General features: G+C 41.2%; 1 protein-coding gene across 2 annotated transcripts in view; it reads left to right on the forward strand.

Moving 5' to 3' along the window:
• The window catches only part of MAP3K20 (mitogen-activated protein kinase kinase kinase 20), a 169,089-nt gene extending 154,765 nt beyond the window's left edge, over positions 1 to 14,324 (forward strand). For both annotated transcript variants that reach the window (XM_026492542.4, XM_026492541.4), the window contains exons 17-20: positions 3,430 to 3,546; positions 6,034 to 6,108; positions 8,341 to 8,491; positions 12,282 to 14,324. In XM_026492542.4, the coding sequence (XP_026348327.2) occupies positions 3,430 to 3,546; positions 6,034 to 6,108; positions 8,341 to 8,491; positions 12,282 to 12,982 (1,044 nt within the window). In that variant the 3' untranslated portion in view covers positions 12,983 to 14,324. The remainder of the gene's footprint in view (positions 1 to 3,429; positions 3,547 to 6,033; positions 6,109 to 8,340; positions 8,492 to 12,281) is intronic.
• The last annotated feature ends 1,412 nt before the right edge of the window (positions 14,325 to 15,736 follow it).

The raw sequence follows: 15,736 nt of genomic DNA on the forward strand, positions 1-15,736 counted from the left end.
AAAGAATTCCATGACTTCATTTGTGGGTTACTTTTCTTAACTAGGTAACAATGAAATCATAGATGCCCTGAAAAAAACTAGCAATTATGTCAGGGCACTGACAGATTAGGTTAATAATTTAGGTGAACACAGCAAATTCTCTTCCTTTCCCACCCAGCTTTGTAATTTAACGAAATGGATAATGCTCCCCTTGTCTTATAATGCCTTTGAGTATCGTTTTATTGCTTCTGCACTATCTTTTAGGGTGCAGGTAAAAGCCTTTCTTTCAGATAAGAGAAAACATGTGAAAAGTAAAAGGTCTGTAACCTTATTACGGGGATCCTTGTTTTTCCAAGTTGGACTCTGGGGAACAGGGAAGCAGTTGCTGCAGGGGAGGACCTGTCACCACTTGCTTTTTTGGTTGTATTAGCCAGATATCCTCTAGTCCTTCTCCCACTCGCCTGTTGTCGATAGCTAGTCCCATGGTGGAGCTCTGAAAACCAACCAGTGAGTACATCCTGCCACCCGTCCCAACTGCCCTTCCCTCTTGGTAACTCCTCCAACTTTGGAGCCAGGCAGCCTTGTGCTATTATAACCTCACCTCCACCACTTACTGGCCAGGAAGCCCTGCGAAAGTTCCTTATTTATCTGAGCCTCATTTTTCCTCACCTAATGGGAAAGTAAAGCTAACTTGCAGGGTTACTGTGGATATCGAACAAAATAGCACCATGTCAGTACCCAGCAGATGCCTGGAGCAGATGAAGCACTCCACAAATGTGAGTTCCCACCTGTCAGCCCCTTCTCAACAGAGAGCTGCTCTGAGCCTGTGCACAGTAGGGTCTGCCCGCCGGCCTGAGGTCAAGGAGAGTTCTCGGGCTGTGAGGTAGGAGAGTGGAGCAGAGGGAATCGGGCATTTCCACCCAACCTGAGGTCTTTCACTTGTGATTTGACTCACTTAATTCCAAAACTGGACAGGCAAAAGAAAAAGATAGAAGTAAAATTCATCTTTTCTAAGGCTTTTTATTCTAGCCACTGCTTGAGAAGGCTCTTGCCATTTCAGAGAAGAGCAATCATGACTCCAAACAGTCATTATCCTGCCCAGTTATCTCAGGGCCCACGTTGCCGGGGCAGCGGTGGCTCCAAAACAAAGAAATACTGAGAGATTTGTCCATTCTGAGCGACTAATTTGACTTACGTTGGCCGAGAGCTCGGTTTTCACGTTATTGAATAGACCTTTTCCTTCACTAATTGGCTCTCCGTCTTGTGAATGTGGCTGGGCAAAGAGGGTCATTCCCCTCAGGCATGGGCCCTGCTTGGTTCTGCAATTTGTCTAGAAGCTTTCTTAAAACATTGAGCTCCCCCAGCCTCCTGTTGAAGCCAACAGGTTTTCAACAGCCTCTTTGTTAGTGTTTTTCCATAATAATTTTGTCTGAGCTTGCTCAGGAGACATTCCAGGTCTACTTCTATGAGAGCATTTTCTAGTTTCAGCATGTAAGGTACTTGGTACATTATCCTTAACCTCTCAGAATCCTTCATTCTTCAAATAACATGAGAGAAGGTGAATTTATGGTCCAGGGGTCCAACTGGGTGCAAAGACATGGCTTATTTTTCCTTTTAATTGCACACACAGTGTTTGTCCCCCCACATTTTTATTATTAAATTATTCATACAGCAAAGTTAAAAAATATTTATAGTGAACCCTCCTGTACCCGCCTCCTAGATTCAGCCACTAACATTTTATTCTACTTGCCTTATCACATATCTATCACTCTAGCCATATATCAATCAATCCTTATTTTTTGATGCATTTCAAAGTAATCTGCAGACATTAGTACATTTCCTATTCTACTTGCCTTATCACATATCTGTCCATCTATCACTCTAGTCATATATCAATCCTTATTTTTTGATGCATTTCAAAGTAATCTGCAGACAGCAGTACACTACACATACCTCAGTATATTAGAATTCAATAAGAAGTACACACATCTTAAGTATACAATCACTGAGTTTTGACAAGTGCATATGCCTATGTAACCCAAACCCCTATGAAGAGTGTTAGCACCCCCAGAAAGTCTCATCATGCCCCTTCCCACTCAATCCCCATCTGCAGAAGCAAACCCTTTTCTGAATGTTTTCCACCATAGATTGGTTTTATCTGTTCTAGAATGTTATATGAACGGAATTCTTTGTATGTTATTTTTTTGGTATGAGACTTCACTCACTATAATGTTTCTGAGATTTAGCCATGTTGCTGCATCAGTGATTTGTTCCTTTGCATTACTAAGTAACATTCCATTCTACAAATATATCACACCCATTCCCCTAAGGATGAACACCTGGCCTATTTCTGGGGTTTTGTTTTGTTTTGGGGGGGGGTTGGCTATTATGGTAAAGCTGCTCAGAACAACACTGTACAAGTCTTTTTTCATTCCTCTTGGGTAAATACCTAGGAGTTGAATTTCTGGTCATCGAATAGATGTTTATATATACAGATATATGTTCACAGTAAATTGCCAAAACTTCCCCGAGGTGATTGTACCATTCACACTTCTACCAGCAATCCAGTAGCTCCAAATCCTGGCCAACATTTGATGTTATCAATCTTAGCCATTTGGTGGGCATATAGTGGTATCTCATTGTGGTGACATTTTAATTCACATTCCCCTGACTAATGACGTAGAGCACTTTTTTACTACAGAGTGGTTTTACTGAAAATTTAACATCATTTAAAAAATCTAGAGGTTTCACATAAAAATCCAGATATCCAGCTTTTCATGAAACCTCAAAGGACCTAGCAAGACTGAGCTCATATTCCCACATGGAGACAATCAACAGAAGCTGAGTGGCTGTCCCTTTAGGGCAGATGCCCTTTAGCCCCCAGTGTCCTAACCCTCCCACAACTCCCCAACACATGGGCCAGTTATCAGTCACCATATATCACGTTTGCAGTTTTCCTTCCTGTTAAGAGGAAAGTGAGCTATTTCTTGAGCCTATATTACTATCAATACTGGAAAAGTGAAAGTTAGATCAAGAGGGCCTTATATTTCAAAATGGGAAGTCCACATTTCTCTGTGTGAATGAAAAAATATTCTAACAAACAATGTTTAATATGTAAATTAAATGGGTCTACTTTGAAAGATTACAATTTAGGGCTCTATAATGAAACTGCCTGGCTTTACTCATTTTTATTATCTGCCTGGCTCCTTTAGGACTTTGAGTTTGCAACTCCTGTGACAGCACATTTACATTGATGAATTATGTCTCAAGACTGCACTAACCGGGGGTTATTTTGATATATAAAAAGATTTAATTTCATGTCATTTTTTCAAAAAAGGAAAAAAAATACTTCAATAATATTTCATTCAGAAAACTTCGTGTTATAAAACATTGAAACTAAAACAAATTGTTTCAATTTCTGAAATTCTATAATTTTGCTTTTAATTCCAGGATTGTAAGTGGAAAATGTATATGGAGATGGATGGGGATGAAATTGCAATAACCTACATCAAAGATGTGACATTCAACACTAACCTACCCGATGCAGAGATTTTAAAGATGACAAAGGTAGGGTTCTATTTACGGCTTAAAAGCTTTTTTGAATTCACAGATATCAAACAAAGACATTAAAATCCCCCAGCAGTGTGCTTTTGTGCTTGTCGATGTTCACATCAGCTCGGCCTCAAGCTGGCTGTTGAAAGGCACATTTTATTTAGCAGATTGAGATCATAATAGTTTTTTGTTAAAATTCCACTTATGCTGTGTGAACTAAAAAGTACCACCAAAAAAGTGTCCTTTAATTTTTTAAAAAACTTTCTTCTTTATTTCTTTACACTTACTCCATCACTTACTAAAGGAAAGAAAATGGCAATCATGAAAATATTCACCTCAACTTTGGGGTCATTTTAAACTTTGAAACACTTGGAAGGAAGAAGGCTTTCTTGTCTTCAATTCTTGAAGGACTGAGGGGAGGTTATTCATGAAGCACATGTCGATGTCTTGTTGGCTTCCTGGAGTTCACACCTCGAGCCACAGAGTACCTCACTACTTTAGGGCCCGTGGTAGAAGTACATCCAGTACAACAGAGAAGACAGACTCCGAGAAATGCTTAGCTTCTCCCAAAATGGAAAAAAAAAGCCAATACTGAAAAAATACATATGAGACTTCAACAGAAGGTCAACAACTCAGGTAACTAACCATGATATCCATTGGACAGTCACTCAAAACTTCACGTAAGCCATTCTTGAGTATCCTATGAACGGTGTATTTGGTTTCAGTGAAGAAAATGGGGTTTGTAGCAAAGAAGAACCTGGGTACAAACACAAGTGGAGAAGTGAAGAGTCTTCAAAACCACAGCATTAGACTTGCAAATGTGTTCCTTCCTAGGCATAAGATTGCTAAGCATCCAAGTCCTTTTAATTTACAAGTGTATTCATCCAGTCGATTGATTTGATATTCATTGTTGGAATCTTCTGAGTAACTGGGAGTTATTTCAATGGTGTTATTTATCTGTAAAGGTTATGCTCTGGTTTTAACTTTCCCTGATTCTGTTGGGACATACTATGTTTTTATGTCTTGAAAACTGGACAGATGCTTGCTCTTTCTGCCCAACCTATGCCATTTAAAAGCAAGATCCTAGTCCTTGCCTGCTAACAGAAGGAAGCTGCTCACAGCAAAAATGACAGGGTAGAGTTGTAAACCCAAATACAGGTGTTTCTGGTATAATGCCACATATGCACTTCCAGGGAAGCACATCTTCTGCAACATCACACACCAACATTAACTGGGGTTATAGGAAAAATAGGATTGGGACAGACCATTCAAAATCTGTAGAACTTTTTAATATTGACAGAATCATAACAATCCTCATTTAAAAAAGAGGAGGAAAGAAAAAAAAAAAAAAAGAGAGAGAGCCCAGTTAAATCACTACCACATGTGCTTTGTACCCATCTCAAGCCCAGTCGGTCATTTATAACCTTAAAGCTAGAATGCAGGGAGGGAGGGTGGTTAAGAGAGTGGAGATTCACTTATAATAAGGACCATTTTCATCAAAACTAAAATAGGACCCAAGGTGTCAGGGTGAAAAAGTTTCCTTCTACCCTTCTAAGTTCTTTTGTTAGTCTGCTAATTAAAATGGCACAAGACAGATTAACAGGAGGAGAATTTAATTTTGTACATACAGGAGCCCCAATGATAGACTCAAGGGCAAGTCAGGCAGTTTAGGCTTATGTGCCATCTTGAGCTAAGGAATGAGCCAGGGGCCTGGGGCTTCAAAGGGGAGGAAGGCAATTCACAGGAAGATAAGAAGAGCAGATGTTTGATAATTAGAAGCTTGCCATGCCATGCAGATAGGTCTTTCAGATAAAAGTTATCTCTGATAATAGCTCTCTTTCTGGGCCAGGTGCCCTATCTAAATTCTTTTAGGCAGTTACAGGAGAGGTAGAAGTTTTTCTTGAGTCTGCTGGGTTTTGATGGCCTTAAGCTAAAAATATAATACATATGCCAGAGTGACATGTTTTGGGGTGACATATTCTCCCCTTGAAAGGCATAGGCTTCTTCATTAACCCTTTGTTTTAATACAGTGGGGAAATGTCGCCACAGTTTCATCTGCACACACAGCCCGATAGCTGGACGGCCAGAAACAGGGAAAAGCAGAGTAGTTGTTGAAGCCACTAACTCAGGGGCTGCTTGCACTCAAGGAAGGCACATTGGGGTATACATTGTTAAGACTTTCTCTTAAATATGAGAAAACTTTCTACTGATACTTTAAGACATTAGCGTGAATAAATGACCTAATGATAGGTTGAGCAGTATATTGGAGAAGAGAAGACGGTGGGACTAAGACTAGCTGTTTATAATTATAGAAAAAGATGTCTTATGAAAACCAACACCCATAACATTAGCATGTTGTGAGTAATCACATGTGAACCAACAACATGACTTTCATGATAATCTGACACTATGCCCCATTTGCCAATTGCATATGGCACAGCTGGCCTCAAAGACATTCTATAGCAGGGAAGGCTCTACATCATCCTAACTTTTGTTTTTCAGCCCCCATTTGTAATGGAGAAGTGGACTGTAGGAATACTGGAAAATCAGACTGTAGAATGCACTGTCACCTATGAGGTAAGCTTGGTGCTGGGGAGGGGTGGGGTGCTGGTGGCTTTACCATCAGCTTCTCAGTGGGAATTTATTTGCTCCCTCGTAGGGCTTAAAATTGGAAGAGAAACTACTTAACCAACATGAATATGGGAAGATTAATATAATTACTCTAACAAAATGTTGGTAAGGAAAGAGAACAGGATATTCTTACCTAGATAAAGACTGAGGTGGTAATTCACCCATTCATTGGTTAATGACCGAACATCTTCCACATGCGATGTCACGTGTTATGTACTGGGGGAGACCAAACAGTGACCAAAACAGTTTTGCCTTCTTGGTGCTTAGAAGTTAGGGGTGAGGGTAGATCAGGGATTCTTCATAAGGACAAAGCAAAGCTTCTACTATCACCTGGCAGGCAGAGAGGTCTATTATCAAAAACAGATTCTAAATATTTCATATATAGAAAAATAGAAAAACTGACACTTTAAGAAAATATGCTATTAAAATTAAAATTCAGGGGCGCCTGGGTGGCTCAGTCATTAAGCGTCTGCCTTCAGCTCAGGGCATGATCCCGGGGTTCTGGGATTGAGCCCCACATCAGGTTCCTCCGCTGGGAGCCTGCTTCTTCCTCTCCCACTCCCCTGCTTGTGTTCCCTCTCTCACTGGCTGTCTCTATGTCTGTCAAATAAATAAATAAAGTCTTTAAAATAATAATAATAATAAAATTCATGTATTTAGCAAATACCTACTGACAGTTACTGTTCTATGATTAGGATAGACGAAATCTATACTCTCTCTTGAGGTTTATATTCAAGTGGGAGGAGACTGATAATATCTGATTCATTCATTCATTCAATTATTCATTCGGGAAACATTTAGTAAGGGTTCACCATGACCTAGGCACTGTAATAGAAGCTTACACTTGTCTTCCCTCATTAACCTCGTATACATACTGAAAGATAGGGAGCGCTAGCTCATTTGGCAGGTAGGGAAAACCGGCTCAGAGAGATGGAAGGAAGTCCTGAGGTTTGGGGTAGTCAGTGACAGTCAGTGGAGTCACGCCCAGGTTCTCAGACTGTAAATCCAATTTCCACTCTTACTCAGCTGTCATACTCGTTCCCTTCCCAGAAGTAAGATGAAGGAAATCAGTCTCAAATTGGACTCCATGCACCGCTGCGTTGTGACAGTGTTCTGAGTTGCCAGATTAGCTTTGATTCGGCATTAGAAATACAAACCCTGGCCACTCCGCTTATCCAGGGTGACCTGATGCTGGAAGCCAATGAGTATTACAGCAGTTACTTATCTTCACCAGCCAGCGAGCACAGCTTATCAGGGATGAGGTGCCTGAGAAACAGCATTAATTGTCAAAGTGTTGCCTGTAGGATATAAAACCTAAATGAGAACAGTTAATTGGAATCTAGACTATTCTGGAATCTGTAGACCAGTCCCCACGGTGCAGGACAAGCCTTCTTTTTAGTAACTAGAAGAGTTCTAACAGCCAGATTTCATCTCTGCCTTAGTTGTAGAGACACACCACACCAAATTCTCTTCTCCTGTCTCTCTCCTTCTTCCTCCTCCTCCTCCTCCTCATGATCTGTGATGACGTGCTACTTGTGTCTGTATTGGTCACTTCAGAGTTTTTTTAAACGTATTTTCATAATCATATTGAAGCCTGAGAGGCTCTTGAACCTGATCTGTGACACCTGGTGATGAAGGGTTTCAGGACAAGAAGGTGGTATGTCTCGATCTGCTGTCCTCTCCTTTCTCTAGTCCTTTTTCTTAACTTCCTATCCTGTCTCACTTTTGCACCTGTTACTGTGCACCCTCCACGGGGATAATTAGTCCACCACACTGCCCGCAGTCACCCAGTTACCCGGATGATCTGAGGCAGTCATGGGCAAGATAGTGGTCAGATATTTATGTATTCAGATCTGTCTTCAAGTACTTTAAACAGAAGTTGTTTTTCATTTCTTGGTAAACAGAGAGGTAATCTGAGATTTGCCAAACAGAATACATTCTGAGGGAAGACAACCATGTTTTGAACTACTATGTAACCCACTAAGGAATAAAGTGGTTAAAACTTTCCTTTTAACCCAAGTACCATATGTAGGCAAACTGTACAAATATGTCGCCTAATGCATTATGGTAATAGTGTTGTAAGGGGTTAAACTGAAGTGACATGATAACCTGATTTTCTTTTCTATTTTATAAACATGAGCATTTGGTTGTGAGTCTCTCTCTCTCTCTCTTTTTTAGAGTGATGTTCGAGCCCCAAAGAGCACTAAGCACATCCACTCAATTCAGTGGAGTAGAATGAAACCTCAGGACGAAGTGAAAGCTGTCCAACTTGCCATTCAGACATTATTGCCCAGCTCAGAGGGCAACTCTAGAAGCAGGTCGGACTCAAGTAAGTGAGACGTGTGCTACACTCCAAAAACTTGAATATCAAATTCTCATACCCGGGATAAGTGCCAGTCTGTGAATAGACATAGACTTCTAATATAAGACTTCCTTCTTTTATTTTTAGAATATTGGTTTTATAAACAGACTATATGGACAGTAGTATTTATGGACTTATAAATATGAGCATATTACAATAAAATTCAGTATTTGGATAACTATGATAAAAGATGAAATCTGATGATTATGTTTATTGAGAATACATATGTATATTTATATACATATATATTTAGTTTCCAAAATTGTAGACAGGGATATGAATCTTCTGAGTCCAGCAAACATTCTATGAAACCAAAGGAATCACTGGGGCAATTTCTTGAGTCCTGAACACCACGGATACATCAAAGCAAAAGAATGATGGGGGAAGGGAGGGAGGGAGGAAAGGGGGGAGGAGAGGGGAGAAAAAAAGGTAAGGAAGGATAGAGAAAAAGAAAACATGAAATGAATATGATGGACAGTGGTGACAGTAATTACAGATGCTATACTGAAGCGAATTAGAAATTACATAGGGGAAGACCAGCTGACTTGCTGTTAAATTGGTCGTTACTTGGTAGATTCAGGGAAGACATCCTGACCTTCACCTTTGCAGGCCCAGAAACTCAGTACAACCCAGAGATAGGCTCTGCAGGACTACAACAAGCTTAACAGATGTGTGAGAGTTGGATGCATAAACCCCCATGCAATTCACTTTTTCCCCAAGAGAAATTCACCTGTCAAATGAACCAGAAGTACGCGTTTTCTGATCAGTGCATTATTTTTCCCAATAAGAAAATGGACCTGAAAAGCCACATCAGAAGGTTCTTTGGTGGCATGGAAACAAAGTACCCCTATGGGTAGTGTCACTGTGTTATGAGAACCTAGCTAATGTGTCCTCTACTGTAGGACAGGCTTGTCAAGCTCACCAGGACTTCTATGTCCACCAGCCGGGGGGCCCAGAATCCTGGGCGGTACTCAAAACTCACCAACAAATTTTTGACAGCACGTTGGACCTGCCTACCTTTGACCAACACAGTTGATTTGCTTATTTTCTTTCACAATCATGAGAAGACATTCTGGCCACCATGACTGAACTGGAGTCTGTACCAAGCCTTCTCAGCCACAAACACATTTTCACACACCTCTTTACGGCATGCTGTTTCTACACCTGACTAACCCATATAATAGGTGTTGATTCTCACAAGCACAGAGCACTGCATTTCTAAGTTCTTTTATTTGCTAATTCAACCATCTTGTCTTGCATGCCTCCTATCATGCCTTTAAAAGGACTTATTATAATAATTTTCTCCTCCCAGTGAATTCATATTTATAGGGCACATTTTACTTCTGTAGGGCTTTCATAGCCATGATCCTATTTGATCCCTAAAACACTCTTGTGAAATCTGTGGGGGTCTTCTCTCTCCACTTCTGCTGTATTTTTCTCTTTTACTAAAAGCTGGTTTTCTGTTTCCCAACCCACATGACACAAAATAGGTGCCAGCGGCCTCCAAGTTCACAGAGTTCAAATCCCACCACTGGGAGAATCACCAAATACTTTATCAGTCCCAATTCCAGATTCCCCGGAGTAAGACTTATTTGTGCTGTTTTTGTCCAAGCATTCTCCTCTGGACCAATTAATTCTGTCAGCAGGAGGACGTGGCGGTAGGTGGCAGTACCCAACGGGGGAGGCAGGTGGTGCACTGAACTGTAGCCATGTGGGTGGAGACAGGCTAGGGACATTCCCCAAAGAGGACAATGGGCAGAGGTCTAACAAATGTCCTGTACCTCTCTGAAATCTAAATCTTTTGGGAGAAAGCAAATTACTTCTCTAAGAGCGTTAGGAATGGTCAAAACCCTTCTGTCTCCCAGTCGAATGGCTTTGGCTCAACCTTTCCCTCTGATTATGATTAACAGGAGAGGTTGCAGGATAAAAGGAGGGCGTGACCTCCCTTTGGCTTACCCCAGTTTTAGCTAGTTTGCTTCCCTTCCTTCTTCCTCATATTTCTTTTTCCCTTTTGATATATAAACTCAAAGGACACCACCTGGATCAGTTAGGATATATTTTTTTAGCACCAAGTAACAGAAAATCCAACTTCCACTGGCTTCCTCCCAAATGGACCAAAGTGTAATCCCAGGAACATCAGCCTCAGGATCAATAGGAACTTGTTAGAAATGCAAATTCTCAAGCCCAACCCCAGACCTGATGAGTCAGAAACTAGGGGGTAGGGACCAGCAAAGAAGGCATTCTAAAGTTCTGAAACCACAGGTTTTAACTATAATAAAATGTGCTATCTTCTGTAGAAGTCCAGAAGGTCAGGCACAGTAAGAGCAGCTGGTTCCTCCACGTTAAGGACATGGAACAAACCTTTCCTTCTTTCCACTCTGCCACCCTCAGTCTGCTGCCTTTGCTTGTGGCCTGGCTCCTCCGCATTCACAGCCATCGGGTAAAGATATGGCAATGTGTAGAGGACATGAGGAGCCGATGACTCTCCTGCTCTCTTGTTGGGGGGTGAGAAAGACTTGCCTATACACCCCCAGCAGATGATCCCTGGGGTTGCTTTGGCCAGAAACTGAGCAACGTGTCCACTCCCACCCAAGACATCACTGCATCTGGCTCAGGCCAATCAAAGTCTGCCACTAGAGCCACAATGTGGTCAGCTTCCCCCTGTGCACATGGCTCCACGTGGCGGTCGAACACCAAACAAAATCAGGGCTCTGTTAGAAGCTACAATTTCAGAGACGTCAAGGGGAAGGCAAGAAGGCCCAATGGTTGGGTGAAGCTGTGAGGAATGTCTGGGCACAGAAGGTCACCTGTATCAGGACAAGTCGCTTGCCTCAGAGGTGTGGTCCGCTGTGGGGAGCAGTGAGGGGGGCTGCTTGCTGGAGAGAGAAGTGAGCATGCTCTGTCCCTCTCCAGAAGCTCTGTCTGACAAGCATGGTGAGAGCGGCTCAGGGAGGACTAGGAGGGAACTCAAGGAAGTGGCTGATACGAGTCAGGCCCTGGAGAAGGTGGAAAAGATCCAAGGTGCGGGCTTGCTTATTCACTGAAACAGAGCTTAGGAAATGGGTCTTGTTTATTTACCATTTTCTGTAACCTTCTCTTCCTGTTTGCCATGAAGTTTCATTTTTCATGGAAAAAAACATTTCTTATTCCTGAACCTCAGAATCTCTCCTCTGGAGATGTGAGCTGTTTTTCCTCCAAACAATCTCCGGCTGTCTCAACGGCTGGGACCCAATTTCTTTCATCTGCATTAGGGTTCTTGAGGATTTAAAAGTGCCTGCTGGCAAAAAAACTTTCATTTACTAAACATGCCCCTACAATCCAAACACATGCAAACAGCAACTTCTAGAGTGATGACATGGCTAAGTGGGAAGAAGTTGGGATTTAGATACAGAAGGACCTGGAATTATTAGCTGAGTGACCGTGGCCAAGTTACCAGACTTCCTAAGCTTCAGTCTCCTGGTTCACGGAGTAAGATTATTAGTACTTACCCTGAGACCATTGAGAGGAGTGAATGAGATCATGTATGTCAAGCTTCTGGAACGAGGTCAAGCATATAGCGTATACTCAGTGCAAATACCCTTATTAAGAAGTATTTATAATAATAAAGGAAATGTCCTTATACCTAGCCTGGAATTTCTATGAATGGTAAAGTTTGGAGCATCCCAAGCAGGCTTGAATTATCTTGAGACAGGCTTATGAATTAGGCATGCAGCTTTTACTGTGGCTTAAAAGCTGCTCATTTCCATTTCCTCCGCAGGTGCTGATCGCCAGTGGCTGGATACTCTGAGGTTGCGGCAGATTGCATCCAATACTTCTTTACAGCGTTCCCAGAGCAATCCCATTCTGGGGTCACAATTCTTCCCATATTTCAATGACCAGGATTCCTATGCTGCTGCTGTACGGCGGACCCAGGTGCCCATTAAGTATCAACAGATTACACCCATAAACCAATCCAGAAGCTCCTCTCCTACTCAGTATGGACTGACCAAAAACTTCTCTTCTCTACATCTCAACTCCAGGGACAGTGGCTTTTCCAGTCTTCCAACTGACAGCTCTTTAGAGAGGGGTCGATACTCAGACAGAAGCAAGAACAAATATGATCGTGGTAGCGTATCACTCAATTCTTCTCCAAGGGGAAGGTACAGTGGGAAAAGTCAGCATTCCACACCTTCACGAGAAAGATATTCTGGAAAATTCTATAGGGTTTCTCAGTCAGCACTCAATACTCAGCAGTCACCTGACTTCAAGAGAAGCCCAAATGACTGCCATCGACCCAGGACCATACCAGGGATGCCTTTACACCCTGAGACTGACTCAAGAGCCAGCGAAGAGGAGAGCAAAGTCAGCGAGGGAGGATGGACAAAGGTGGAATACCGTAAGAAACCTCACAGGCCCTCTCCTGCCAAGACTAACAGGGAAAGAGCCAGAGGAAACTACCGTGGAAGGAGAAACTTTTGATGAATTGAACTGGATGATGAACTAGATGAGTTTTCCTAAATAGGCTCTTTTCTTTCATAATTTCCCTTTTTTTTTTTAAAGATGTAATGGATTTTGATAATATGATACCCTCAGACAGGATTAAGAAAAAGACAACTTTTCCATTTTTGGATTTAGGAAATACCTTCTAATTGAGACTACAGCCAAACCAGAGATAAAATGGTGGATGTTGGTTGCCCAAGGATGATAACGAGACTTAAACGTAACTGTACATATCCCTCACCCCTGATTTAACATTTTGAGAGGAGGGAATATACCACCTTATTTCCCTAACCACTGCCATTCTGGTTAGCAGGGCCTGGACTAGGATGATGTTAAGTGAGGGTCCTTGTCTTAGGTGCAAAATTTAAGGGGACACCAGAAAGCTCAGTAATCGAGATATGTAATATTCTAATGCAATATTTAAATAAATGAAAATTAATGCAAAAAAATCTGTGATAAACAAAAAATCAAAATTCTCCATAAATATAGGATCAGTATTACTGATTTTTTCCTCTTGTTTAAGGCTCCAGTATGGCTTGGCAAAGCACTGTTACTGATCCTGTCTATTAAGAATTTTGATATTTTGTTCATCATGAATTTTTGCATTAATTTTTAAAATATTGCATTAAAATATCATTTATCTTGATTACTGAGGTGTTGGAGGTTTCTTGTTGTTTTTCTTGAGGCCTCCTTAAATTCTGTGCCTGAGGCAAGTGCCTCACTTGACACTGCTGGTTAGTATTTATTTTGGTAAGGTATTTGGATTTTTATCATGGTCAGAACTGAAGTGATCTGGCTTGTCATTTTTAGGCAATAAAAAAGGTTATTGAACTTAATGTTGATTATGATGCATATCTCTTTCATTAAGACCCATCAGAAACCAAAGATCTAAAGTTGCCTAGGAGATTTGTGGTTACTGCTTTCCCAAAGCTCCCAGGGACTGCTTTTGAATATTATTCTCTACATTTTACCAAAGGAGGAGCAAAGAGGGAAACACAACAGTCCCTAAAGACCTCCCGGAATGTCAGAAATCTAAAATCTGAAAGAAGACAGATAGAGAGCAGGATAGTAACGTCACAAGCCAAAGAAACTTAAAATTACCAACATCCTTGTTAGAGCAAGACAGTAAATACCATCCTTGCAGCAAGAAAGCTCTAAGCAGCTGGGGGGAAGGGGGTAAATGGCGCAGGTGGGAGGCAACTGCCTGCAGCTTAGGGCAGGAATTGTGAGATCCAACTTAGGAAATTCTTCATACTTTACCAATCGAAAAGTCAGGAGGTAACAAACTCGTATGTCAAATAAATAAATGTCTTTCAATATATTCTGAGATTCTGTTCAATATTCACTAACCCTGAATATCAAGTGTCCTTTGCCCTGCACAGGATTCTCAACGCTCTGTAGAAATTCGAATGACACACTGGTCATTCCGTGGGGTTGAGTTCTCTTCCACAGAAACCAGTCATCAAACCTGAGCAAATGTTCCCAGAGTAGCTGCTGAGCTCTGATACAGTGCTTGGGGCCTGGTGGGGGAAACTGTATTTGGGAAGCATTAAAGTCAAGGTTATAGGAAATGACCTTTATTTACAAGGGAAGTTGTGACCTAAATGTTGATTCGACACCTCTGTTTTCTAAGTTGTAGTACGTGTTTGCCATCTGCATTCATAAGCAAAAACAATGCGGAGTAGTAAAATCAGAGGGCAAGGTCCTCTTTTCCATCGTGCATAACCCATGTCTCTAAGGTTGAAAGTTCCACCGTGATCCTTTCTCACAAAGCTTATAGCAACTACAGTCTGTTTTCAATTATTTTCTTCTTGTCCTTTGAGTTTAAAGAAAAACGGGCTAATAGAAAGTATGCTATCTTAATGGCATGCTGCTTCCAAAGAGACAATAAAATATTTTCTTTGATTAGAATTTTTGGTTAAGTGCCTGAACACAGAACAGAGTCTTAACGGAGCCACTCTAAAAGGAATACAAAGTATGGCTTTAATTATTAAACAAAATGGGCATTTTGGAGAATTATTTAAGACTCTAGTTTTAAAAAGTGTTATGCAAATGATTGCTTGTTACAGGCTCTTTTCTCCTCTTCTAGCTTTCTTGGGCTATGGGTTAGAGAATCCAGGGTGGTAGTGAAATGACTTAATGACCTCAGCCCCCTAGTTAGTATAGTAGCTGATCACACAGTGGTTATTCCAACAGCCCACAAAACTGACCACTTTGTAATATCCATTGGAAAATTACTTGTCAGCATCAACGCTCCCAGTCAAAACCAAATAAGAATATCAGGAATCTGCTTCTTGGTTGTAAAGCAAAAATAAGAGTTGTTCTTTTTTTTTTTTTTCCTAATGATGTTTATTCACCAAAAGTTGCTTGCCAGGTTTAAAGATGAATATAAGAACAGAGCAAGGATTAACAGGATTTTTTTTTCCATCCAACTAAATCAGTTGCCAACAATGACAAACTATAGAACTTTGAGGAGACTGAAGTTAAAAAAAAAAAAAAAAAGCTCCTGGGTGACTCAGTCGGTTAAGTCTCTGCCTTTGGCTCAGGTCATGATCCCAGGATCCTGGGATGGAGTCCTGCATCGGGCTCCCTGCTCAGTAGGGAGCCCGCTTTTCCCTCTCCCTCTACCCCTCTCCCCTGCTTGTGCTCTCTCTCTATCCTGCTCTCTCAAATAAATAAAATCTCTATAAAATAAATTAGAAAAGTATATTTTAAGAGAAAAAATTACAGTAG

The sequence above is a fragment of the Ursus arctos genome, unplaced genomic scaffold (genome assembly GCF_023065955.2).
Source record: "Ursus arctos isolate Adak ecotype North America unplaced genomic scaffold, UrsArc2.0 scaffold_1, whole genome shotgun sequence".
Classification (NCBI taxonomy): Eukaryota; Metazoa; Chordata; class Mammalia; order Carnivora; family Ursidae; genus Ursus; species Ursus arctos.